Source organism: Pan paniscus, chromosome 23 (genome assembly GCF_029289425.2).
Source record: "Pan paniscus chromosome 23, NHGRI_mPanPan1-v2.0_pri, whole genome shotgun sequence".
Taxonomy (NCBI): Eukaryota; Metazoa; Chordata; class Mammalia; order Primates; family Hominidae; genus Pan; species Pan paniscus.
The window spans coordinates 43,212,280-43,240,084 of record NC_085927.1 but is presented as its reverse complement, the minus strand read 5'-3'; the positions used below and the strand labels follow the sequence as shown (position 1 = coordinate 43,240,084).

The following is a 27,805-nucleotide window of genomic DNA, read 5'->3' as shown; positions in this document are numbered from 1 at the left end:
TATAAATACTTGTTGAATGAGTGCAGACATGTGAACAAAGCCAGGTAGAGGTGGCACCAGGCGAAGCTGACTGGCTGCCTGCCCAGAGACATTACCTGGTAACATTTCCTTGGGCCCATTCATTGTCTTAACTCTGCTGTATCTATAACATTTAACATTTACTGAGCACTTACTACGCGCCAAGCACTGTTATGAGCCCTTTCACCTGTATTTTACCATTAAGGCTCACCACAATTCATCTTACAAATGAGGACGTTCAGGCTAAGTAACATGCCCAAGGGCACAGCAGCACTAAAAGGATAACTGGCGGGCTGGGCGCAGTGGCTTATACCTGTAGTCCCAGCACTTTGGGAGGCCGAGGTGGGCAGATCACCTGAGGTTGGGAGTTCAAGACCAGCCTGACCAACATGGAGAAACCCCGTCTCAACTAAAAATACAAAAATTAGTTGGACGTGGTGGTGCATGCCTGTAATCCCAGCTACTCAGGAGGCTGAGGCAGGAAAATCGCTTGAACCTCGGAGGCAGAGATTGTGGTGAGACGAGATCGCGCCATTGCACTCCAGCCTGGGCAACAAGAGAGAAACTCCATCTCAAAAAAAAAAAAAAGAAAAGAAAAGAAAAAGGATAACTGGCTCATCTTAGGCTTATCCATAGGTGTTCTATGCTTAGCCTGTTTATTGATCCAGTTGCCCGATAGGCCCACTTTATCTTCATCGTGATGGCCATGACCGTCATCATGGCTTGTATTTGCCAAATGTATCCTATACACCAGGGAAGTATTTTAATCTTTGCACCAGATAATCCATGTAGTTCTCACAAAGTCACACAGCACAGCTGCTAATACAGTCCCCAGCTCACAGAGGAGAAAACTGTGGCACAAAGATGTAACGTGTTCAAGAGTATGAGCTGGTGAGTGTCCATGCAAGTGGGATCTGAATCCAGGCAGTCTGCCGCACAGCTGCCCTCCTTAGTGCCAGGCCCCCCTGATCCCCGGCCAGCATTTAACTCTATGCCAGCACATGGCAAGTGCTCTACAATGTTTAGCTATTATTACTAACAGTAAACATCAGGACAGCGGGGTAATTAAACAGGAATGTTGAGCATTACCTGAGATGGTGGAGACAGAGTCTCTAGCACAGAGCCTCGCACATGGTCAAGTGCTCAGTAAACTATGGCAATCATTACTACTTTTTATTTGTAAAATTTACCCCAAAAGCTCCTTCTTAGCTTCTCTTTCTCACCTGCCCCTCTCTGACTGACAGGTTCTTCCTCTGGAAATGTTAATGCCACCCATTAAGGAATCACCGGATCTTGCTCATGCCTGTGAGCCCATCTGGCTGTCAGATGACATGCCCATGTCTGACCTCATGTATTATGTGTGTATTCTACAGTGGCACTCTGTGGGCTGCCCTATCTCCCTCATTTGCAAGTCCTTGCTGTTGTCCCCACATAGCTCCTGGAAGCCAGTCAGCCAAGAGCTCATTTCCTAGACAACTGGAGTAGAATCGAGCAAACCCTATTCCCTGGCCTTTATGTTTAGGGATGAGACAAGAGGAGGACAGGGCTGTGCTGAGGTGGCCTCCAGAGTGAGCAGCACAGATGGCTCCTTCCTTCCTCTCTGCCCATGTATTGTCACCCTGAGGTAGATTGCTAAATCCTCAGGTGTCATTCACATGATTTCCCATTGCCTTGGTCAAAAGCCATGCTTACATCTAGCACTATTGAAGCTAGTCAGTTTAAACAGCTATGAGGGACAGCTGGAGACAAGAGGGCTTCTCGTAGTCTCCCAAAGTCACATAGGCACCCACATGCATGTACACACACACGTGTGCCCTTCTTTGCCTCTCACTGGTTGATCACACCTGTGTCTGCACTGGCCCTGCTGCTTCTCATCACACATCACTAGCTCACTGGTTCATGCCCACACACCTTGCCAGGAATAAGCTAAAATAAGAAAATGATGGAGTGGCCATTAGTGCTAAATGCAGAGATAATTCAAACAAGGTGAGAATGGATAAATCTGTTAGACTTGACAGTGAGGGGACATTGCTGACTTTGGCCAGATCCACAGAGTCAAAGACAGATATAATAGTTTGAGAGACTCATGGGTGGTAATGAAAGGAAATAGCCAGTATAGGAGGCTTAGTATAAGCCAGTGACATGTAGGATCAGTACACATGTTCCCAATCTCATAATACTCTTTGTTTTCTGACCTCCGCCCCACTTTGCTCCTTCAAGGTGGAATCTGCCATGTGGATGAGATTGCATTTAAGGAACATAGGTACACAGATTGTAGCCTCCTGCCTTCTCCCTTTTTTCCATTCCTAACCACTCTCCCACTACTGCCTTGACCCATGAACTCAAAGAAGTTCATTGTTCCGGTTGCAAGGTTGGGAAGACAGACACAATTACTGCATTAACAGACTTGGTCCCAGTACATCTTGTGGTTATTGATCTTTCCTGCTTAATTTCAAGCTGGTGCAGACTTCATTAATATCATTATATGATGATGATGATAACTACTAGCTGTGTGGTAGTTACTTGTTAACCTCTCAGAACTTTAATATCTTTATCATAAACTGAAAATATGAGCATGTAAGTCATAGGTTGCAATAATTAAGAGAAGTAATGCATATAAAGCACTTAGCATGGGGCTTGAAACTCAATGCATGTAAGCATTTATTATAATTTATCAACCACCTACAGTATACCAGGCAGGTGCTGAGAAATTCAGTTTCTCCAATCCTATATGCTTTCTCGTTATCAGAGCTTTGCAAATAACCTGGAACACCCTTTCCTGACTGGCTAACTCCTGCTTCTTGATTGGAACACATCTCAGTGATGAGAAGTCTTCCATGACTCAGCACACAGAGAGGAGTATGCTTCTGTCTTCCTCCCTCCCTACACTGTGAGCTATGCATGGACAAAGTTATATGTGTTCATTTAGCTCTGTGCCCAACGTGTAGGTGTTGGCTTCATTAATATTCATTAATTGATGAATATATTATCTTAGTTCTCTTAATCACCAAGTCCATAAAGCATTTATTATTATCAAGATAAGGAAACAAAAGCCCGGGGTGTTAAGAAAATGGCCCATGATTGCACAGTTAGGGAAGTAGTGGAATTAAGATGGAATCTACGTCATCCGATTAAAAAGATCATGCTCTTTTTTTCTCACTGTTCAGCCTCCCTTCAAACTGGCATGCCATGAGAGGTACCCAGCCATCAGGTGTGCTGAAGATAATTTCAGTTGGCTCCTCTTGAAATATCAGACTCTGTGGCTCCAGTCCCATATGTCAGGCACACAGCTGGAATTGAGGAGCAGCTAGGCGTGGACTCTCCTGTTTATCCCATCCCCTGCTCTCCCCTCTCCCTTTTGTCTCCTCGACATGGAAGCCTGGCATCCTTTGCCATTGAGCATCGTGCTCTCTCCCCATCAGCCTGCACCATTATCCACATCACTGGCCTGGCCCTGCAGCTGCTTGAGGTTGCCCCCCAAACCCCCCAGTATAGAAAGACACAAAAAAGAGATACTTCCAGAATCCTTTGTCCCTGTTTAAACTTGACTGTGCTCTCTCCTTTTCTTAACCTCAGTGATGGATTATTTTTCTAATTTTGTTTTCTTGAAGATGGCATCAAATTGGGTTTGTAATATGTCCTAGTTCGTTTTGTGGTGCTATAACAGAATACTGGAGACTGGGTAATTTTTAAAGAATAGAAATGTATTCCCCATGGTTCTAGAGGCTGGAAAGTCAGAACAAACTTGGTGGCAGATTCGTTGTCTGGGAGGGCTGCTCTCTGCTGCCAAGATGGTTCTTTGTGGGTTTTGTTTGTTTGTGTTTGTTTTTGTTTTGAGACAGAGTCTCACTCTGTCACCCAGACTGGAGTACAGTGGCACGATCTCGGCTCATTGCAACCTCCGCCTCCCTGGTTCAAGCGATTCTCCTGCATCAGCCTCCTGCGTAGCTGAGATTATAGGTGCGTGCCACCATGCCTGGCTAATTTTTTGTATTTTTAATAGAGACGGGGTTTCACTATGTTGGCCAAGCTGGTGTCGAACCCCTGACCTTAGGTTATCCCCCCACCTCAGCCTCCCAAAGTGCTGGGATTATAGGTGTGAGCCACCACACCCGGCCCCAAGGTGGTTCTTTGAACACTGCATCCTGCAGAGAGGAGGAACGCCATGTTCTCATGTGGAAGAAGGTGGAAAGGCAAAAAAAAATGGGACCAAACTCTCTCTGTCAAGCTTTTTTTTTTTTTAATCATAGCATTAATGTATTCATGAGGGTGGGGCCCTCATGACCTAAACACCTCCCATAAGGCCCCACCTCCACTGCTGCATTGGGAATTAAGCTTCCAACACATGAATGTTGGGGGACACCATAGCACAATACCTAAGCACGCGCCAGTGAGAGAGGAGGAAGTTATTTCAGGGAATGCTGAATAGAGGAGAATGCATAAGGGTAGACAGACAGGATTTAGGGAGTTCTTCCTTTGGTGGAAACTGGCAAGTAACTGGAATCCCATTTTCAGGCAAGTCCTGACCATTGTGGGACTCCAGGATGGGTCTGATTGGACCACAAGGGTCTCTTCTCCCGGGTCTTCACTCACTGTGAAGGAGTTAGGTGTTGGTCGTAGAGTTTTCCTTATATCCTCTCCTGTGGACCAACATAGGTTAATTTTTCTAGACACTTAAGATGAAACTAAATTGGCCAGCGTTGTGACGTGGATCCTTTTCCTGATTAGCAATCCAGCCTTGCACTGTGTTGACTTATTTTTGCAGAACCAGAGGTGAGGAAGGGAACTTCTTTTTTTTTTTTGAGATGGAGTCTCGCTCTGTTGCCCAGGCTGGAGTGCAGTGGTGCAATCTCAGCTCACTGCAACCTCCGCCTCCCAGGTTCAAACGATTCTCCTGCCTCAGCCTCCTCAGTAGCTGGGATTATAGACACGCACCACCACACCCAGCTAATTTTTGTATTTTTAGTAGAGACAGGGTTTCACCATGTTGGTCAGGCTGGTCTCGAACCCCTGACCTCAGGTGATCCACCCACCTCGGCCTCCCAAAGTGCTGGGATTACAGGCGTGAGCCACCGCGCCTAGCTGGGAAGGGAAATTCTAAATGGCCATGGCCCTCACACCCACCTACTTGACTGGTGCCCTAGATGCTAGCAGTCAGGGAAGATGCCACCAGCGACCTCCATGTTGCCAAACCCAGTTGCCAGCCCCCAGCTCTCATCTCATTTGACTTCTCAGCCACCTCCAACTGCCGGTGACTCCTCCATGGCACACGTTTTATTTTCTCCTGGCTTTTAGGTGCTCATCGCAGTCTCTTTGTGGTTCTTCAATCTTCTTGGTCCCTCCCAGGAGTTCCCATTGCTGGCTCCTCTTCTTGTTCTATCTGACTCCCATTTTATAGATATTCCATGTTACAGATACGGAAATTGCAGAACCAAGAGATTAATTAAGTAGTTAGCCAGGATGCAGACCCAAGCAGCCTGCCTCTAGAATGTGAATCACTGTGACTCCGAGGAGGTGAAGTTGTCAGAACTAGGCAGTGCACGGCGTTTCCTTATGTCTTCCGAGACACTTTCCCGTAATCTCTTCATGCCAGGAACCTGGGCTGTTTCCCTCGTTACAGGGACCTGCCTCTAGAGGAAAGGATGGAGTTAAAAAGAGAGAATGAGATGGAGGGAGGGAGGTGTGCATGTATGTGAAAGAGAGATCAACAGCCAGGGTCAGGTTGAGGCTTGGTAATTCCACGCCACCGTAGCATCAGGGAAACCCATCCAGCTAATACTCTGCCCTTCCGTCCATGCTGTTTCTTTGGTTTACGCAGAACCCGGGCAAGCCTACCATCTGCACCCACCCCTACCCCTTCATTTGGCATGGGAAGCCTCACTGCTCACTCACATCCCCTCCCCTGCTCGCCAGTTTTGCCAGATTGGAGCAAAAGAGGATACGAACTACCCATATACCTGAGTGAGCTGAGAGGAGGGGCTCGGGGGAAAAAGATATACAGAAGAGGAGGCTGTGGGGGGCTTTGGAGGATAACCTTTATCAAATTCACAGTTTCCCCACTGGTTAGCTCTGCCAGGCTGGAAGAGGTGAATTTACTCTGAGCAACACCTGAATTGTTTTTGACACAAAGAGGGACTCAGAGGGCCGGCTAGAGACCGAGATCTCATAAGTTCTGTTTCTGTAGATGAGCGAGCAGAAGTCTTCCCTGGTTGTAAGTAGTATGTTGACTTCTCTGAATCCTCCTTCACTCTCGCCCGTTCTCTTGCCTTGGATGCACCAGTAGGCTCAGCTGTGACAGGGGAAGGGGACTTGTTTGTTAATGAGTTAATTCTAAGTCGGGCACTGCTTTGGGCTCTAGAGCCCTGAGAGATGAGAGATAAGCCTTTATTATCTCCATTTACGATGGGGAACCTGTGGTTGGGAGAGGTTGCAGAATGTGCCTGAAGTCAGGAGAGAGAGGAGCAGTCAGGTTTGGAAGCTGCTGCTGTCTGGCTCCAAGTCACTTATGTTCACAGGGCTTCCCATTGTATCAGCAAGGTTCTGAGTTATTTAGATTGTTTTAAGAACTCCTTGGTCCAGCTGGGCGCGGTGGCTCATGCCTGTAATCCCAGCACTTTGGGAGGCTGAGGCAGGTGGATCACGAGGTCAGGAGATCGAGACCATCCTGGCTAACACGGTGAAAACCTGTCTCTAGTAAAAATACAAAAAATTAGCTGGGTGTGGTGGCGGGCACCTGTAGTCCCAGCTACTCTGGAGGCTGAGGCAGGAGAATGGCGTGAACCCAGGAGGCGGAGCTTGCAGTGAGCTGAGATCGCACCACTGCACTCCAGCCTGGGCAACAGAGTGAGACTCTGTCTAAAATAATAATAATAATAATTCCTTGATCCAATATACTGTAGTAGGTTTGTGAATGTTTTTGCAGGTGTCTTGGACAAGACAAGGGTAACAAAACTTTGAACCTGTGCATAGGCAGGGACTAGAGCTGGTCTGCAAAGAGGAGTCAGACCATAAGGAAGTGACTGTGTCAGCTCAGGCCCATGTGGGGGACAAGAACAGAGTGGCAGTCCAAGAAGGACATCAACAGAGCTTGGTATCATTGAATGATGAGGAGGAATCTGGACCAGGTCGGAATCAGGACACTTTTTATTTTAGGTAAGGTACCTGGTATTAATTTCTGTTGCTTGCAGCTAAACAACCCTAAGCAATATATTACAAGACCCACAGTAGACAGACTCAGTAAGCAGCATGTCTTACCAGCACAGTCCTCAGGGGTCTCCAGAGACACAGAGCCAATAGGAGATGTATATAGTATATCCTACAGATAGTAATATATGTATCAATATGCAGAGCTAGATAGTGATATGTGTATTGATAGATCGATAGAGCTTAAGGGATTGGCTCACACTGTTGTGGGGTTGGCAAGTCTGAAATTGACAGAGCAGGCCAGCAGGCTGGAAACTGAGGCAGGATTTCTGTGTTACTGTCCTAAGGCAGTATTCCATCTTTTCTGGGAAAGCTCAGTTTTTGTTCTTAAGGCCTTCAACTGATCAGATGAGGCCCACGCACATTATCAAGGGAAATCTCCTTTCCTTAAAGGTAACTGATTGTACATGTTAGCTATTAGGTTGGTGCAAAAGTAATTGCAGTTTAACACATCTATGAAACACTTGCACAGCAGTGTCTAGACTAGTATGTGACCCAGTAACTGGGCGCCATAGCCTGGGCCATCTGATACAGAAAAGGAACCATCATAGGCATCATGTACCCCGTGCTTAATGTGTGCCAGGCCTTGTAGCAAGCCCTTCCACAAGCACTGTGCTTATCCCCATCAACATATTTTTCAAGTGCATCAACCCCAGGACTCAAAATAGTGAAAGTGATTTGCCCAAGAAGACAGCCTAGTAGAGTCAGAGCTAGACGCCTGGTCTGATGACCACTACACCTGACTGTCCTCCAAAGCTTCCATCTTAATAATCTACATTTAGCAATCTAAAGAGTAATAGAGTGACCCAAAGTCACTCAGCTTCTCAGGGTGGGCCTAGAACTCAGGTCTCCTGGCTGTTCGCCCAGCTTTCTCGCTCATCGTCCTGCCCCACTGTTCCTGGAAGACTCTGCACTCCATCCTCTGCAGGACTCACTTTCCAGAGAACTAATGGCTGCAAATTGTTGACCCCTAAGACAGCAAGCCCATCCAGGGTAAGATGTACTAACAGAACACAGAGCAGAAAGACCCAGGCTGCTGTTACCTTCTCAATAAACAGATGAGCTCAGAGTTTGTACCATGAAGCCTTGTTTATTGCTGAAACAACTTCATAATGAGACCCTTTCAGGACATCGGTATTGAAACCTCCTTGAACTGACTCTGAAATGGATCTATCTGGTGACAGATCCATCTTTGTGGCAGTTTGTATTTTAGTGAGATGAAAGGGAGTTTGCAGAAAGCACTCTGGAATCTGGTGCTATCTATGCAGAGGGAAATAAGGCTTGCTAGGACTGTAATTGTGAGGCATGCTGCTTACTGAGTCTGTCTGCTTTGGGTCTTCCAGTATATTGGTTAGGGTTGTTTAGTTGCAGGCAACAGAAACTAATACCAGGTAGCTTAAGTAAAATAAAAACAAATCAAAGAAAAACAAAGCAAATAATGGATGGGTTATCTTATAGAATCAAACTAGGACTTGGAAAACCAACACGTAAGACAGCAATTAACCAGGGCAGCTCTGGTCCCCTCTGCAGCAGTTCAGAAGTCTGTAGAGCATGGTCTGTCATCACTGAAAGTCAATTCTGTGCTTTCCCAGTCTCTATTTCTATTCAAATTTCCAAGAGTAAGAAACTGATGTGCTCAGCCTGGGTCAAGTGTCTAATCCTAAACAACCTGCCCTTGCCAGGGGTGCAGGTAGGGCAGGCAGAGAGCTCTGAGAGCTTGCTTCTATGTATAGGGGCAGGTTGCCCCCATAGAAAGGGGAATTATTTTCTAGCAGGAATTAATCTCCAAGAAGCAGCTCCTATAGCAACTGATGATAATAGTAACTTGATCCTTATATAGATACAAACATCCATGTTTGTAGATCTCTGTATCCATCGCGTATATATGTGTATGTGTCTTTATATCTTGCCCATTCCCTATAGTTCTGCCCTCGCAGCCTTCTATTCTGTTTCTATAGCATTGTATTCTAAAATAATCAGCTACAAATGTAATCTGGGGCCCCAGTTTAGAGAAATTTGTCCTGAGGCTTCTAGCATCTCGAGACGTTTATATGAATGTAAGCACCATGCGGGCAGAGACTTTGCTTGTTCTTTTCACCCTGTATCTTCAAGTGCCTGGCACATCATAGGTGCTGGGTGATTGCTGAATGGGTAGCAACCACCCACCAATACTGGGACACCTTCCCCCCTGCCCCAGGGATTCCAAGGGCTTTGCTGTCTTGGTCCAAGCATATTCTTTAGATCCATATATCCAACCCCCAATACCCAGAATCAATAGATAAGGTACTCACCTCTCCAGGGGGAAAGGTAAATAGCCTAGCTCTGCCCCTATCTAAAAGAGAGTGCTAGCTGACACTAGATGCCTGGCCACAGAGGAGGTAATCTTGGATGTTTGAAAATTAACATTGTTCAGACAGACAAAGCGGGAGAAGAATCCAGGCCAGGACAGGCTGACTCAAACCTCTTGCCCTCAGACTGGCTAAGTAGAGCTCGCCCACACTCTATATCTTGTTGTCGTCCTTTACGAACCTCCTCTGTAATAGTGGTGAGAGAGCTATATATTATTTGGTATATAGTTAACATGAACACTGTGGTAAAGAGTGAAGTGCAAATGATATTCAGAGGGTTCCAAAGTGAACTTCCAGCCCATCCCAACCACCCCCTCTCTACTGGGAGCTGGTGAGATCCATTAACCAAGGATGGTTTTAGGAAACTGTCCTTATTCTGACCTGATCCAGGTTCCCCCTCATTATTCAATGATACGAAGCCCTGCTGATGTCCTGTGTCCTTCTGGGACTGCCACCCTGTTTTGTCCCATTCAGGCCTGGGCTAACTTAGTCACTTCCTTATGGTATGATTCCTCTTTGCACGCCAGCCCTAGTCCCTGCTAATGCACAGGCTCAACGTCTGGTTGAGTGAAGTGACTTTAATAATACAGCAATGGAGGACAAGTTTTTTGTTGTTGTTTGTTTGTTTTTGAGATGGAGTCTCGCTCTGTCGCCCAGGGTGGAACGCAGTGGCACGATCTCAGCTCACTGCAACCTCCGTCTCCCAGGTTCAAGCGATTCTTCTGCCTCAGCCTCCTGAATAGCTGGGACTACCAGCACCCCCCACCACGCCCGGCTAATTTTTGTATTTTTAGTAGAGACAGGGTTTCACCATATTGGCCAGGCTGGTCTCGAACTCCTGACCTTGTGATCCGCCTGCCTAAGCCTCCCAAAGGGCTGGGATTACAGGCGTGAGCCACCATGCCTGCCCTTCAATGGATAGTTGTATGGCCAAGGAGGCCTGCTGCTTTCAGTGGTTTTTCAAAATGCCTTACAATGCCTACCTTTTCCCCAGGAAAGGCTGCTTTCTCTATCTCAGAGATGGAAACAGACAGCCATGATGACCTTGAGACCCAAAGGTCAGTGTCCAAGCAGGAGCCAGAATGAATTCCTAGGTCCTGGCCAAGAGTGATCACAGAATATCCAAGCCAGGGAGTCGTGATAGCACTGCAGTGTAATAGTGACCACTTGTCCCAGCATGCCTGCCCCGGCCAGGTGTGCCAAGTGGCAGTATATGACGACCTTGTTCGGTCCACAGGAGGTAGATGTTATTGCCATCATTTTAGGGACGAGGGACCAAAGGTAGTGAGGAGCTAAATCGCTTTCCCAGGATGGCAGTTCTCATAAAGTGACCTTGCCAGGGTTCAAATCCAGTCTGCATTTATTAAAAGCCTCATGCTGGCCGGGCGCAGTGGTGCACACCTGTAATCCCAGCACTTTGGGAGGCCAAGGCGGGCGGATCACGAGGTCAGGAGATCAAGACCATCCTGCCAACATGGTGAAACCCAGTCTCTACTAAAAATACAAAAATTAGATGGACGTGGCAGCATGTGCCTGTAGTCCCAGCTACTCGGGAGACTGAGACAGGAGAATCGCTTGAACCCGGGAGGCTGAGGTTGCCATGAGCCGAGATTGCACCACTGCACTCCAGCCTGGGCAACAGAGCAAGACTCCATCTCCAAAAAAAAAAAAAGCCTCATGCCATATGGCACTAAATGCCTGGCCATGGATGGCTCTCCATGAGCCTTTTTCCCTTTCCAAGTAACCACCACAGAGCTGAGAAAAGGCAGACAAACCCAGGCGTGCAGGATCGGGTCTCAGAGGAGCAGAGTGGAAGGCCAGGCACTAAGGCAAGACTTTAACTTTCCCCAAGGGGGATACCAGAGCTCTATCTCACCAGCACTGGCTGCCTAGGGTGGCTCTGGCTGCTTTAAAGGCTTGGAGTCTGGAGAATTCAAGGAGTTGAGGAGTCGCTGAAATGGAACCTGAAAGTGCCCAGTTTGGTGATTCTCTCATCGGCTCTCTGTCCACCTGCTCTGGTGCGGCCAGGGGTGCAGTCGGAGTGATTGACCAGCCCAGGGAACCAAGCAGGCTGGGCTCTAAGCCCTGTGGTCCTTTGAAGCCTTCCTTCTGTGCCTGACTGGCAGGAGCACACACTGAAAACGTGTCGGAGGTTCTCCCAGCCCCTCAGTCTGGTCTGCCCTCTGTTTATTCTCCAGGAAGACCAAGTTCTCTGTCTCGGGGACAGCAGATCCCATTCCACTCTGGGTTCCCCAAGTGTTTAGCAACTTGCTTTGCCTCCCAGGGCTCCCCATCTTTCCTTTCTTTTTTCCTTTTCTTTCTTTCCTTCTTTCTTTTTTCTTTCTTTTCCTTCTTTTTTCTTGCTTTACTTTTTCTTTTTCTTTTCCTTCTTTTTTCTTTCTTTACTTTTTCTTTCTTTTCTTTCCTTTCTTTTCTCTTCCTTTCTTTCTTTCTCTTCCTTCCCCCCCCCCCCCTTTTTTTTTTGACAGAATCTATCTCTGTCACCCAGGCTGGAGTGCAATGGCGTGATCTCAGCTCATTGCAACCTCTGCCTCCCGGGCTCCAGCAATTGTCGTGCCTCAGTCTCCCAAGTAGCTGGGACTACAGGTGTGTGCCACCATGCCCTGCCAATTTGTTTGTATTTTTAGTGGAAATGGGGTTTCACCATGTTGGCCAGGCTGGTCTCAAACTCCTGAACTCAAGTGATCCTCCTGCCTCGGCCTCTCAAAGGCTGGGATTACAGACGTGAGCCATCGCACCTGGCCCAGTTTCCCCATCTTTAATTGAGAGGATGACCTGAGCTTGCTTTCCCACACTTCCCCGGGCCAATGACCACCCCGCCCTCATGGGGGAAAGACCTTGGCCTGGTGTCACAGGGACTCTGTCTCTCTGCCTGTCCCCTCTTTTCAGGAAGTCTGTCATCCAGCTCGATCTTGCCAACACCAAGAAAGCAATGATTGTCCCCGCGTTCGAGACACTGCGCTACCGGCTGTCCTTCCCCAAGTCGAAAGCGGAGTTGCTGTCAATGCTGGACATGGGGACCCTCTTCACATTCAGGTGAGTGGCTGTAGCTGCTGTACTCTGGGGGTGCTCGAAGGCCTTCTTTCTCCTGGGAAACCCAGATGCCAAAGCTATCGATCTGGAAGTTTGTTGCTCGCCTTAGTCCATTGTGAGGCCAGGAAAGCACCGCTTTCTCCAGACAACGCCCTTGTAATCTCCCTCCTCTCCCCATGCCGGTACGTGCCGTGTACTTTTTTGTGCATGGATGACAGACGTTATGTGTTCAGATGGAAGCGTAGGCATGTTTGGAGGGTGGAAGGGTAGGAAGGTTTAGCTTATTTCTGTTTGTCCTTTTTTCTAAACTCAGTTTAGGTTCCTGCTCCCATCTCCTGGCTCCGAGTTCTCTCTTTTGTGTGCTTGTCCATTGATTCGTCTGGTAGGTGGGTTTCATTCTATTAGCACCACGGTGGCAGTTTTCCTTTTTATTTGTGGTATGAGTGGTCTGTTCTTTGAGCCCCTGAGGCCTGGGGGACGTGTAGCCGTTGTGTCAACAACTTCAAGTCATCAAGGTGACCCAGCACATGTGGCAGCCAGCTTTCCTATTGCCCAAGTGACCGTCGCAAACAGAACCCTGATTTTCCTTTTTCCCCAGGCCCCTGAGTCCTGCAGGAACATTGCAAGGGAGCTCCCCTGTCACCTGTCCCCAGTGTCCCAGGAGTCTGTACCACCGCACAGGTGCGAACAGGTTCCATGTCCTGGGGACAGGCTGCAGCATTACATGTAGTGATCCAGGGGAAAGTAGGTGGCCTGCTAGGTGCCGTAACTGAGCAGTCTAAAGAGAGGGCTGGTGCTTCTGCCTGCTCCAGGTGTTTGCTTGTGTTTGTTTGTTTTGTTTGTTTGTTTGTTTGTTTGTTTGTTTGTTTTTGAGACAGAGCTTCGCTTTTATTGCCCAGGCTGGAGTGCAATGGCGTGGTCTCAGCTCACTGCGACCTCCGCCTCCTGGGTTCAAGCAATTCTCCTGCCTCAGTCACCTGAGTAGCTGGGATTACAGGCATGTGCTACCATGCCCGGCAAATTTTGTATTTTTTAGTAGAGACGGGGTTTCTCCATATTAGTCAGGCTGGTCTCGAACTCCTGACCTCAGGTGATCCACCTGCCTTGGCCTCCCAAAGTGCTGGGATTACAGGCCTAAGCCACTGCGCCTGGCCCTGCTCCAGTGTTAAAGTGAGGCCACCCTTGTGAATGATGTCAGAATGGCCAACACTTCCTGGAAGCTAAAAAGCATATGTTTCTAGACCATCGGAATTTTACTGAAAACATTATAGTCTTAATAACTTGGGTTTTCATACCATAATTAAGTTTCTAGAGATTTCTAGCAAGTTTCCTCAAATCAACTTTATCTTGTGAAAATAACTTTATGAGGTGGGTTGTTCATTCAACAGTTTAGAGGCTGTCATTTTTCACATTTTATACAGATGAAGAAACTGAGGAGTGGAGAGGTCCCAGTAGAGCCAAGACTCAAACTCCAGGCTTCTTCCTCTGTCCAGAATTCTGGAAAGTGGCCTGGAAGAGTTAGTAACCCCCCACCCAACCCAAGCCTTCCTTCTTTTCTGAAAGAAATAACTACCACTTATTGTGTGCTTAGCATGTGCCAGGCACCGTGATTACATATTTAATTCTCACAATAAACCTACGTGACAGATACTATCATCCCCATTGCATGGATAATGAAACTGAGGCTCTGAGAAGTTTAATAACTTGCCCAATGACACACAGCCAGTAAATAGCAGAGCCTGGATTCGTCCCAGGTCTGAGGAACCTGTGTTCTTAGTCAGAATGCCATCTGGCTACTGATTGAGTCCTGAATTTTTTTTTTTTTTAACCAGTGTTTAAAGATGCAGGGTAAAAACTTGCTCCTCAGAATTGAGACTTTCAAACCAAACCTTAATATAAGTCTCCCATGAATGCCATAGTCTGATGGCTGAGCACCTGACACATTTCCAAGGCATCCTTCCTGCCGGCTTCATACCACAGTGAACCGAGAACTCATTTCACAGCCACATTTGTGGCCACAAGAGCTGGGGTGTGGCCTGCTGTGTCCATGATTGCTGCTCTGGCCAGCAGCTTGCCAGCCATCATGCCAAGTGCTAAATTACAGCCCTTGTCTCCGAGAAATTGCTATTGTCACCTGCTCTCCAAATAACATACTCTTCAGCCTCTGAGCAGCCGAAATCTGCTCCCTACCACACCTGGAATGAGAAAACATCCACACCCCTACAAGTCCTCTAGGGCGGTGGCTCCAGAATGCGGTCCCTGGACCAGTGGCTTCAGCATCACTTAGGAACTTGTTAGAAATGCAGAGGCTCAAGCCTAGCCCAGACCTCCTGCATCAGAAACTCTGGAATTGGAACCAGTCTTCCAGATCATTCTAATGCATACTCAAGTTTGAGAACCACTGCTTAAAGCAAAGTGCCCCAAATCTCTTCTCCCCAGTAGCATCCTGTAAGTTGTACCTAGGAAACCTCTCTCATCTTCCCATCCCTTTTTTAGCAGGGAAGGAGGCTACCTGGCATTTGGCAATAGGTCATTCACAGGCTGGGGCTTGTTTTAACGAGAGGTTCATTGTAACTTGACTGCACCCTGTGCTGCCCAGCCTTTCCGCAAGCTGCCAGTGTCCAGGCTGAACTGATCAAAGCTGCCTCCTCAGCCAGATGACTAGAACTGACCCAGCTGTCCCTACAATGGAGTGCAATGGCGCCGTCTCCCCCGTTGTTTTCCCTTCCTTTTCGCATTATAATTGTCCGAGAGTTTAGATTCTAAAGGTGGATGACCAATAACATGGCTGTCAATATCACTGAGAGCCAGACCACGAGGAATTGACATCATATCTGGGAAGCAAACAGGAGAAATAATAAAGAGAATTTTCTCTTTCTCTTTTTTTTTTTTTTTTTTTTGAGGAGTTAACCATATATCAGAAACTACTCTGAGTACTGTATGTGAATTAAGTCACATAATCATCACAAATCTATGAAGTAGATATTGCTGTGTCCGTTTTGCCAAGAGAAGGAAACAAAGGTGCCAAGTAGTTAATGTACCCATACCTGTTGAATGACAGAATTCGAACCCAGGCAGGCAGCCTCCAGAACCATTGCTTTTAACCACTTTGTTATAAAACTAGCATTTATTGAATTCCTCTTACATGTCAATACTGTGCCAGACTCTTTATATTTTCTCATTTAAGCTCTTTGGCAGTTCAACCAGATAGGTATTCTTTTCCCCAGTTGACACAAAAGGAAATTAATGGCTAATTAAAGCATTTTGTTCTGCAAGGCATTCAGCTTCTAAGTGGCAGAGGTGGGATTTGAACCCTGGCCTGATGGCTCCATTGTGCTTTAAACCTCATACAAGTTCACGGCCATCAGCTGTGCTGTGCCAGTTCTGTTGAAGGCATCAGGTGTTAAGACTGCCCGTTCAGCAAGTTCACAAATGGAAAAGCAACTGCTTCTGGGCCTAATTGTTGGATCATGCCCGAAATTGACATCTCCCGCAATATCCCTTTTCCACACTCCATGAAAATGGCATTGCTTCACCTTTCATTTTTCTTCCATTTAAGTGGCTTTGGTTTTGATGGAAGTTGCTGTGTTGATGGAGCTGAAGTTCAAGTTCCTGCCCTCCCCTAGCCTGGCCGTCTCACCCAACAGCACAACTTGATCAAAGCCCACCCATTGGCCAGTGCCCATTCAGCCGCACTGGCCAGTTCCCTGAGGGTTTGGGGGGAGTCCAGCCTCAGTGGTAGAAAAGCAAAAGAAGGAAGCAGTTGCATTCCCTGCCAGAAAGTGTCCCATTGGCCACACGGAACACTCAGTCTCAGTTAGCGCCTCCCTTGCTTTGGAGAGACTGCCCACAGGATGAGATGGAACCCAGACTTCCACTTCCTCTCTCCCTGCAGCTAAGCTCTTGGGTTCCCACCCTTCTGTCTTGTTTTCATTTCATGAAGCTTTTCTTTTCAGCTCTGGATACTCTTCCTAACTCTTCTCTTGGGCCCTGTCTAGTCCTTCACTAGATGCCCAGCTTCCTGCCGTCTCTCTGTAGCTTCCAGAGGCATATTGCCATCCCACACATGGACCCGTCTCAGGTGCCTCTCATGTTGTTAGGTTACTCATTCATTCATTCAGTTTAGTGCACAATTGTTGAGTACTCATTCAACAGGCCAGGAAGTGTGGGGGACAGGGACATATAAGAGAGGTGACCCAGCCGGCCGTGGTAGCTCATGCCTGTAATCCCAGCACTGTGGGAGGCCAAGACGGGCGGATCATGAGGTCAAGAGACGGAGACCATCCTGGCCAACATGGTGAAACCCTGTGTCTACTAAAAATACAAAAATTAGCCAGGCGCGGTGATGCGTGCCTATAGTACTAGCCACTTGGGAGGCTGAGGCAGGAGAATCGCTTGAACCGGGGAGGCAGAGGTTGCAGTGAGCCGAGATCGTGCCACTGCACTCCAGCCTGGAGACAGAGCAAGACTCCATCCCAAAAAATAAAAAAATAAAAAAAGAGAGGTGAAGTGCTTAAGGAGGCTCCTGGCCTTTGAGCGAGGCTTCCCGGGTTTGAATCACAACTCCACCACTGACTACTTGTACTTTGACATTTGGTAAGTTATAAGAATTTAAAACAATATCTGCGTGTGTGTGTGTGTGTGTGAGAGAGAGAGAGAGATTTAACATAGTCCCAGTACACAGTAAGTGGTTAACTGATATTAGCTGCTGCTTATTGTGGTTATATGATTGTATTCATTTGCTACTACTGTATAACAAATTACCACAAACATAGCAGCTTGAAACAAATTTGTGATCTCACAGTCTCTAGGGATCAGAGATTCAGGCATGGAATGACTGGATTCTCTGCTTGGGATCTCACTGGGCTGAAATCAAGGAGTCAGCAGACCTGCAGTTCTCCTCTTCCCAGATCACTGGTGGTTAGCAGAATTTCTCTCCTTTCATTCCTAAGCCTAAGGTCCCATTTTCCTGCTGGCTTTTGGCCAGGGACTGCTCTCCTAGAGTCTGGTTAATTTGCCACATGGCCCCCATAGGCAGCTCCCAACATAGCTCCTTGCTTTCTTCCAGACCCAGCTCTAAAGGGTCACATGATTCAATCTTCTCCCATTTTCACACAAAGTAAAGTGGTGAGTAACCTTATTTATATCTAGAACCATCCCTTCTGCCATATAATGTACCATAATCCCAGGAGTGATCACATACATACTCACAGGTTCTGCCTTAAGGGGAGAGCATTGGACGGGGTGAGAGTCATGGGGGACCGTCTGATACTCCTACCACAGTGACCTCTGGCAGCAATCACTACACAAGCTCACCTGCAGTCAATTCCTGAGAAATGACATGGAGCCCTCCAGGAGTTCCTTTTCATAGTGAGAATCTCCTCGTTAGTGAAATGTGCAGATAGCAGATGGGATTAGGGTTTCCTGTAGCTGCTGCAGCAAAATACTACAAACTGGATGGCTTAACATAATAGAAATTTATTCTCTCACAATTCTGGAGGCCAGAAGTCAAAGATCAAGCTGTCAGCAGGTCCATGCTTCTTCCCTGAGGTCCTAGGCCTCCTTCTGGTGATTGCCAGCAGTGTTTAGCAATCTTTGATTTATAGATGCACGCGTCATTCCAATCTCTCCCAATGTCTATACTTGGTATTCTTGCTGTGTGTCTCTGTGTCTAAATTTTCCCCTTCTTATAAGGACAACAAATACTGGATTAGTGCCCACCCCAATCCACTGTGATCTCATGATAACCTCATTATATCTGCAAAGATCCTGATTCTAAATAGGTCCCATTCACAGGTACTGGGGCTTAGGACTTCAACATAGCTTTTGGGAGGGAGACAATTCAACTCACCCGAGGACTACATCAGTGTACACCCCTTCTTCCTCCACATCGGCTGCATTTGGAGAGCTTGGCTTCCTTCCCTACACCCAATGGCTTTTCTCCGTGTGTCTCAGGTACCACGTCTGGACGAAAGGCCACGCACCCACAAACTTCGCCAAGTGGCGGACCGCCACCACGCCTTACCGGGTCGAGTGGGAGGCCGATTTTGAGCCGTATGTTGTTGTGAGACGTGACTGCCCGGAGTACGACCGGAGGTTTGTAGGCTTTGGCTGGAACAAAGTGGCTCATATCATGGAGCTGGATGTGCAGGTGAGAAGAACGGAGCATCCACCTGGTACGGTCGACGGGGGAGAGGCCTAGATCCTAGAGCTTAAGGGATCCTTGGAGACAAGAAAGCAGTGAGCTAAGAGGGAACAAGATATGCTTGAGGACCCGTGGTAGTACTGATCCTCGGGCTCTTGATCCCAAACCATTGCTCCTTCCTCAACCCTTGGGTGAGAGTTGGGTTCTTGGCCAAGACCCAGGTAAATGTGAGTTTCCTGTGACAAACCATTTCATCTCCTCATCCTCACCCAACCTGATGATGAAGACAAGCAAATGTGACCATTCATTACTTGGTCTTTGAGTCACGTAACAGACACGAAGCATCCTTAGAGTTCCATATACATGACAAAGCATGCTGCTAAGATGCAGCTAGTTATTCCACCCTTTACTAAAGGATTTATAGATGCATCCATCATTACTAAAAGAGTGGCGACTTTGAGACTGTGTTTAATCACGAACTCCTTCATTCATCCAACTGATACGTATTGAGCTCCTACTTCAAAGTATGAATCTTCTACAGAATTCTAGTAGGTGAAACCAAGGATCAGCACACATTTTCTGTAAAGGACCAGATAGTAAGTGTTTTGAGCTTTATGGGACCTACAGGCTCCTTTTCAACTACTTAACTCTGCTATTGTAGTTCAGTCTTAGACAGTCTTTAAACAATGGGTGTGGCTGTTTCAATAAAACTTTGTTTACAAAAACATGAAATGGACCAGACGTGCTCCAGTTTTTCAGCCCCTGTGTTAAACAAACAAAAGCAAAACTGCTCTGGTTAAATTAGAAGAAGGATTCCTCGGTCCCTCCAGCCCCAGCCTTTTTTTTTTTTTTTTTTTTTTCTTTTCTTTTGTATGCTGTTCTCCAAGATCTCTCCTCCTGGTGCACAGTGCAAATATTTTTCAACAAGAGCACCTCCAATTCAGAAAAAGCTAAGGTTGGATACTGAGCGCTGGCCGTTCATGAGAATCACCAGGAGGACTTTCCTTCCAATAGTTCCAATATGTTTGAGAGCAGTCCCAGGTGATTGAGAAGCGTTAGGGTTGAGAACCACTGATGTAGATAGGTTATAGAATCATGTCCATATTTGACAACAGAAAGCAGGGCTGTCAGTATCCATATTTTTTATAATACTTTGAATGAGCAGAGTGCCACTCACAGACAACAGTGTTCAGTCAGCCTCAGCTTCTGCTTAAAAGGAATGTCATGTTCATGTGTCCAGCAGTGCTGTGAGATGAACTAGTTCAAAGAAAGTTAATTTTTCTAGCCATGAGACCTGGACTTTGTTTGTTTTGGACAGTTTTGACAGAATTCTTGAAAATACGTTGCATATTTTCTTTTTTTTTTTTTTTGCGAATAGCATGTCCCAAACATACTCTTAACCTTTTCCAGTACCTTAAGGAAATAATGAGTGCACACCTCCAGGTATTAACACCCACACCCATGGGGCTAGTGCGGTTGGTGGGGTTCTTTGTAACTCCATTAAATGTCCCAGACAGTTCAGCTCTGGGAGATCTTGCATTTTCTTTTGATGGTTTTCCTCACTCATTCCTCACCAGCAACTGTCTTTTCTTGCTGCTGTTGTATTGTTCTACCTAAAACAGCCGCCTTTCCCCATCCCAGTTATCCCTGAGTTTATTCTTATCTGCTCTGAGCTGGGAAACTAGATAACAAAAGCTTGTCAGACAATATGTCCAAAATGAGAGTAAATAGATCTGAGTAAAAGTGTGCTGAGTTCTCCTCTAAGCAATATGACCTAAATCTGGGTCACCTGTTTTGGTTATTCAGAGGCCTTTTATTTTTGGCCTGAGTATTAAGCTGTATTCTGCCAAGTTGAGAATACTGGGTGACAGTGTGACCTGCGATAAGGATGTGTCAGGGAGAGGTTTGTTCTTGGTGAGCTTAGGTCCAGCGAAATATTTGTTTTTATTTCATCTGGTCTCTCATTCTTGTTTTGTACCCTCTTTTGCACTCATCTGTTGAGGCTGTCAGATCGCATCAAGTCCTATGAGGAATCATAAACAGATGTCAGTTAATCGAGCAAGAGAATATCCCATGGCGTGTGTCATCCTAGAGTGTCCCTGTGGGTGTGAGCTCACATCTATTTATCAAGAAATCTTTTCTAGGCCATGAGCTCGGCTCAGCACTGTTTATACAGTACTGGCTTTCCCGTCATGGTCATCATTCAAAGATATTATTACTTTCACCTTATAGATGAGAACATGAAGGCTCAGAGAAGCCAGTTTCCTGGTCCAAGGTCATGGAAACAGCCCTGAATTACCCCACTCCAAAGCTGTCATGCTGTCCTTGTGCCACCTGCTTGTGGGTGCCATTATCAAGTCATTCATTCACTAGCCATTCAATCATTCGCTTGGGCCTTCATCATGCATGACCCTCGGCTCTGGCAGGTTCTCACGCTGCTCTTGTCTTCTTCCAGGAGTATGAGTTCATTGTGCTGCCCAACGCCTACATGATCCACATGCCTCATGCCCCCAGCTTCGACATTACCAAGTTCCGTTCCAACAAGCAATACCGCATCTGTCTCAAAACCCTCAAGGAAGAGTTTCAGCAGGACATGTCCCGCCGCTACGGCTTTGCTGCCCTGAAATATCTCACAGCCGAGAACAACAGCTAGCACCAAGAAGCCCACCACTAGGGGGAGACATGCTGTAGGGGAAGTGCCACTCGCTGTTTGGGGCCCGGCCTTCAAATTCAAAATTGAGCCATGCTTTTTTGGTTTGTTTTTATTTATCTCTTTGGCCCAGCCAAGCTGCCCTCACTACAGAGACCTTGGGCAAGGATCCAGCCAGTCCCTCTCTGCCCCACAACCCTGCATTCCCAGAGGTTAGCTATGCGGCCCACCTAGATGAGTCTCTTCAAGAATGGGAAATCAAGGGGTGACAGGGAGTAAAAGGGTTATCATCTTACTGCAAAGCCACAAGATCAAGGCAGGGCTTTAGGATGTTCTGGTTGCTTTTTAATAATTATGCTTCCCATCATAACTGGGGAGAAAGGGAAGTCAGGGTGCTAGGGGTTATTTGTCCCAGGAAATAGAAGTGAAATTGTCTTTATTAAGTGAAAACTTTCCCCTTTGCCCTGCAATGTAGCTGGGCATTCAAACGGAGGGCAAACCGATGATCTAAACCAATCACTTGGAAAAACCCAATGGGGACATTGTAACCAGAGGGTCCTGGAGGTGGGGTTGATGGGTTTCCTTATCCCCAGAGTCACTCCTGTTTTGTTTTTATTTGTTTTTCTTTGGGGGTTTTGTTTGTTTATTTTTGGGGCTGGCAATCCAAAATAGAAAATCTGATCCTTTGAGGCTCTAAAGGAAAATCAGCTGCCTCTACCAACCACCCTCTATCAGCAGTGGCCCAGGAAGGAGGCCAAGCATCTTCGGCCAATATTTAAACATGGGCAGCTTCCTTCAGGACGATCACCGAGGCTCCCGTGACTTTGAACTCCCTACTCTCCAGAATCCAGGGGCTACGATGGGGACTGCGGAATTACGAGGGCTGTTTTACACCGGTCACATTTTCTATTGGCAGTGACTGATTCATGGGAAAGGGCTTTGAAGGAACTATTTCAGTGCACACACAAGGTACGAACCTCTCAGGCCTTTAGAAGAACTTTCATAATTCATGAAAGCCCAGTTCTGAAGATTCACGTATCCATCTGGAGACCTACAGGAAGAAAGTGATTGGGTTCCTCTGGTTCTTGCCTGCTTCACTGTGGATGGGAAGAGGTGACAACCTCAGTCTCCCTTTGGGACCTGTCCAAGGGTAGGCAACCACCTTCACCTTCACAGAGATTGAGGAGACACTGGACTTTTTACCCATTTTCTTTAATCTTCAATATTAATATTGTGTTTACATTGATGAGAACAAGAGTTAATGCCCTACCCTCTGCTGGGCTGTTTGTATTGAGTTGCAATGTGACCAGCGAAAGCTGCATTTAATAAATGAAAGTACAGACTGTTTCTTCCCCATTCCCCTCCCACTCTTGCAAGAAGCTACTGAGACACACCTTGACATAGAGAGCTAAATTGCAGTGGATAAACAGCAACTTCACACTTTCTGTTCCCCCATTCTATTTTTCTCATCATTTGAACTTTAACCTTTTTTTTCCCCTTTTGCCTGAAGTTAGATCCCACTCTGTCTCTAACTCAAACCATCTTCAAGTTTTCCATTCAGCATCTTTCTCAACACTGGAGCCAGATGTTGTCTTCTACCAGCTGTGGGCTAGGAGGGTAAATCCTGGTAATCAATTGTAAAGGGAACATCCCATCCTTGGGCCTGGTAGTCATGTGGGACCCTATAGCAATCCGGTTTGTGAGATCACTCAGGATGTTACATGCTCAAGTGGATGTTACACGGAAATTTATACAAGAATTAGGAAAATTACCATTAGGGCTAATTTTTGCATAGATCTAGCTAGGCTTATGTATGTATGTAAATATATATGTAGACAGAGCATACAAGTATATAGCCTATATACAAGCATTTATAAATAAAAAGTGACATATATGTATAAAGCAGAACAAAAATTTTCAAAGTACATGTCAAAGTCCAATTTGTTCAGTGGTGTGGCAGGCCAGCTTCTACATACTCACAAGGCCTTTTTGGGCATATTTCCAGTTTCCACGTTCAGTGATTCCTCTGTCCCCATCCCCAAGAGCTAATTGTTAAATATTTACCAGCAGCATATCATTGACTTTCTCTCTCCCCTGTGTACACACAAACACACACAGACAGATACACAGATGCAGAGGCACTCACTAATTTCTCCTCCTTCCCTAGAGAGGACCACTGTTAGGAGATGTACACATACCGATACAGTTTTTGAATTAATCATTACCGACTACTCGAGCCAAGTGAAAACCTGATGGTAGCACTGGTTCCTCAATGTTAAAAATCCATTTTTAATTCCCTAAAGCCTTTTTATTTTTAAAATTTTGCTTGGCCCCTGACTCATGCCCAGCCACCTTGCTTTCACTTGCATTTTTATGGCCATAGCTGGTGACCATGTAATTTGTCATCTAAATCGGGTCACTTCTGAGAATGAAAGGTGCTAATTATTTTTACACAATAGGCATAAACTAGAAGATGATGTACCTTCACGTACAATGAATTTATTAAGGCCAGAAACTGATACTTCACACCAACAGGAGAAAATCCTATTTCCCCAAAGACAGGTGCCTTACATTGTAAGCCAATCTCACTTAAGGCTGGAGCTCAGACATTGGCGGATGCCCAACTTCAACAGAGAGGCTGCCAACCCAGTGGAGGCTGAGGTCCGCAGAGCCGGCAGCCTGCATTCCCAGAACTTACACTGGGAGCAGCAGTTCACTGCCAGCCCCAGCTTATGTGTGGGGAGCTATAGCCATTTGGGCAGAGGTAATTGCAAAAGATGTTGATTCCTTTGCATCAATTCCCTGGGGGGTAAAACAGGCCTTTAAATGTGTCACACGGATGTTTTCATGCTTAAATAAGCCAATACTAATCTTGGCTTTCAGTTGAGAGGAAGGACAAGGTTCCCTCATGTGGCCCCCTTAACAGTCAGTGTGCAGGGGAACTGAGATGTTTTCAGTAACCACTATGTGCAGAAGCCTTTGGCAGGCATGAGTTCACCGAACCCTTGGAGCAAAACTGCAAAGTGGATATTAACATTTCTACTTGGGGAACCTGAATGCATTCTGTGTAATTAAGTAACTCCCCCAAATTCACATGGTTAATATATGGCAGACCTAGAATTTAAACCAAATCCTACTTCTTTGAATCCAAAGGCACATAACCTGCAATGCTACTTCCTTTCCCAATAAGAAGGAAACAGATATGAAACAGTGACAGACAAGAGAATTTGAACCTATGTAGGAAGATTCTTGGATTTCTAGTCTTCTTTCTTCAACATCCATCCAATAACACACACAATCCAGACAGCAATCTCCTAAAATACGCCAAATCTTGCTATGCTCATGGACTTCCTGAAAATTAATTTGAAATAGACCTGGGTGATCTATAATCATGTTCAGACAGCTGGGTTCCACTCTAGGGGATAGTAATTGATGCTCTGAATGCTTCTCCTGGGTTGTTTCTTAGATTACATGGCTCAGGTAGAGACACTAAGTTTTAAGCTCTCCCTTGTACCCCGACTTAGCATGCTGCTTCAGAGTGATCTCTCTGAATGTGTTGAGCTGATTTACAGAGCACATATTTGCTGAGTTGACTAATAGCCTCTTTGTGCCCCATCATGAAAGGACAGACCCTACTTTAATTCTGTTCCTTTCAAAGGCTCTACTGTCTTTGAGTTAAGGCTTCATTTGTGGTCACCAGGCCTTTAGGGAGCTCTGTGTTAGTGAAAGAAATGTGATTCAAATCCCCTCTCAGACACAGCTCCTGCACACTCTTGGTAGAGATAATAAGAACTACCCTTTATTGAACCAAGACTTCTATGGTAGTTGGCAATGATGGATCCTCACAGCTATGTTATAAAATAAGGGAGGTATTATTATCCCCATTATTTACCTAATAAAACTAGCTCCCAGAGAAATTAATGTGACTTGCCCAAGATCACACAGGCTGCTAATGGAATGCCAGAATTTGAACCAAAATCTGGCTGGCTTCAAAAACCCCTGTCTTTCCACTAAAATGTGCTACTGCCTTCCCATACAATACTGAAATCAGCTTAGCTGCGAGGCTTGTACAGTCGTATCTTCATGTACTTCATATACTTCGTTTTCCTCATTTTTTTTAACCCTAAGGGTTTATTATTCAGCTTAGTGCCATTCAAGTTTATGAAATGTCACTTATCTGCCATATGCATTCTAAGAGGTTTCAGACCCATAGGATCTAATGTCAGATATACCGTGATCTTTGTTTCCATTCATTTAACAAAACTCCTTTTAAGAAGTGTCCTTTAATTTCAAGAAATAACTGGTGATATCCAAAAGGAGGTAATGGGGGTGCCACAAAAATGTGGGGTTTCTGATTGTGAATATTTAATGGATTTGGTCATTGGTTTGTTGTAACACATTCGTACAGTCTTTTTTTTTTTTTTTTTTTTTTTTTGAGACAGAGTCTTGCTCTGTCACCCAGGCTGGAGTGTAGTGGCACGATCTCGGCTCACTGCAAGCTCTGCTTCCCAGGTTCACACCATTCTCCTGCCTCAGCCTCCCGAGTAGCTGGGACTACAGGCGCCCGCCACCACGCCCACCTAATTTTTTGTATTTTTAGTAGAGACAGGGTTTCACCGTTTTAGCCAGGATGGTCTCAATCTCCTGACCTCGTGATCCGCCCACCTCAGCCTCCCAAAGTGCTGGGATTACAGGCGTGAGCCACCGGTGGCTCACGTTCATATAGTCTTAAGAGATAATGTCTTCTGGAATGAAAAAATGCCAGGCACTTCTGGGAAAGTGTTTCCCAAGGTGTGGTACCAAGGCCATCTGATCACTGAGGCCAGGACAATGTCATGAAATGATTGACAGGGCTCACTGAGAGCAAAGCTTTGACAGATTCCTGGGTAAGTAATGCTGCAGTGGTGCTGAAGAAAGAAAATAAGGGCTCTAGTAACATCAGTAATTTCACTGCACTTTTTATCATTTTTTTCTGAATTCCACAAGTAATGTATTGAGCATCTACTCACTGGTGGACATTATGAATGCAACAATGAACCAGGTACGGTCTACTTTCATGTAAGTGCAATTCACTAGACAGCAGAAAAGTAAACAGATAATGCCAAGGCTGGTTTCACCTTAAGATTTTCACATAAACGGTTTTAGTTTTGTTCTATTTTCATTTATTTTTGAAACTGTAAGTTTGAAAACTAACAGGAAAATAGCAAGGATAATACAAATAACTTTATCCCTTACATTTAGATTAACCATTTGTTAACATTTTGCCACATACTCTTCATAGTTTTTTTCCTCAAACATTTGAAAATGAACTCTTCATAGTTTTTTTCCTCAAACATTTGAAAATGAATTGTAGATACCATGCCCCTTTAAATTTAAATACTTTAGCGTGTATTTTTTAAAAACATAACATTGTCTTGTATAACCAAAATACAAGGGTTAAATTCAGAAGTTGATTTGTTAGTTCAGTGTTTTGAATGAAAAATAAGCATGCATACACAAGGCTATGCATATGTCTATGCATATGTAATTTTTTGAGTTTATTAATATTATATAGCATATTATGTGACAAAATTTTATGGCAGGTAGTGCTAAAAAGCCAGATTCGGAAGGTTTACCATCCACATGTATACATTTCTGAGATGATTCAATAGGTGGGTCCCTAAGGCAATGTGTACTATAATATGTCACTAACTTAGTTGCCTTATTACCAGACAATGAAAGTGATTATTTTCTACCTGCTTAAAAGTTTTATAACAACTAGGCCGGGCGCGGTGGCTCATGCCTGTAATCCCAGCACTTTGGGAGGCCGAGGCAGGCAGATCACGAGGTCAGGAGATTGAGACCATCCTGGCTAACATGGTGAAACCCCATCTCTACTAAAAATACAAAAAATTAGCCGGGCGTGGTGGCGGGCACCAGTAGTCCCAGCTACTTGGGAGGCTGAGGCAGGAGAATGGTGAGAACCTGGGGGACGGAGCTTGCAGTGAGCCAAGATCGCACCATGCACTCCAGCCTGGGCAACAGAGTGAGACTCCATCTCAAAAAAAAAAAAAAGTTTTTTAACAGCTATTAAGATATATTCATCAGTTTCAGTTGAAATGCTTTTTGTGTTAGAATGCGTGTTTATTATGTGTGGATATAAATGTGAACCTTCATAGTTTTTTTAGTTTCTTAGATATGCAAGGAGAAAAGATACATCAAAACGGCGATGTAAGAATTTTTGACTTTTGGGGGCCGGGCATGGTGGCTCACGCCTGTAATCCCAGCCCTTTGGGAGGCTGAGGCAGGTGAATCGCTTGAGGCCAGGTGTTCCAGACCAGCCTGGCCAACGTGGTGAAACCCCATCTCTACTAAAAATACAAAAATTAGCCGGGCACAGTGGCAGAT

General features: G+C 45.8%; 1 protein-coding gene across 6 annotated transcripts in view; it reads left to right on the top strand.

Annotated features, from left to right (window-relative positions):
- Window positions 1–27,805, top strand: part of LARGE1 (LARGE xylosyl- and glucuronyltransferase 1) — an 852,160-nt gene that overhangs the window by 621,815 nt on the left and 202,540 nt on the right. For 5 of the 6 annotated variants that reach the window (XM_003821498.6, XM_003821496.5, XM_003821497.5 and 2 more), the window contains 3 exons: window positions 12,480–12,626; window positions 18,579–18,774; window positions 21,224–22,765. In XM_003821498.6, the coding sequence (XP_003821546.1) occupies window positions 12,480–12,626; window positions 18,579–18,774; window positions 21,224–21,421 (541 nt within the window). In that variant the 3' untranslated portion in view covers window positions 21,422–22,765. Of the gene's footprint in view, window positions 1–12,479; window positions 12,627–18,578; window positions 18,775–21,223; window positions 22,766–27,805 lie in introns of those variants that run through there. The other variant, XR_010111820.1, reaches the window with a different exon arrangement.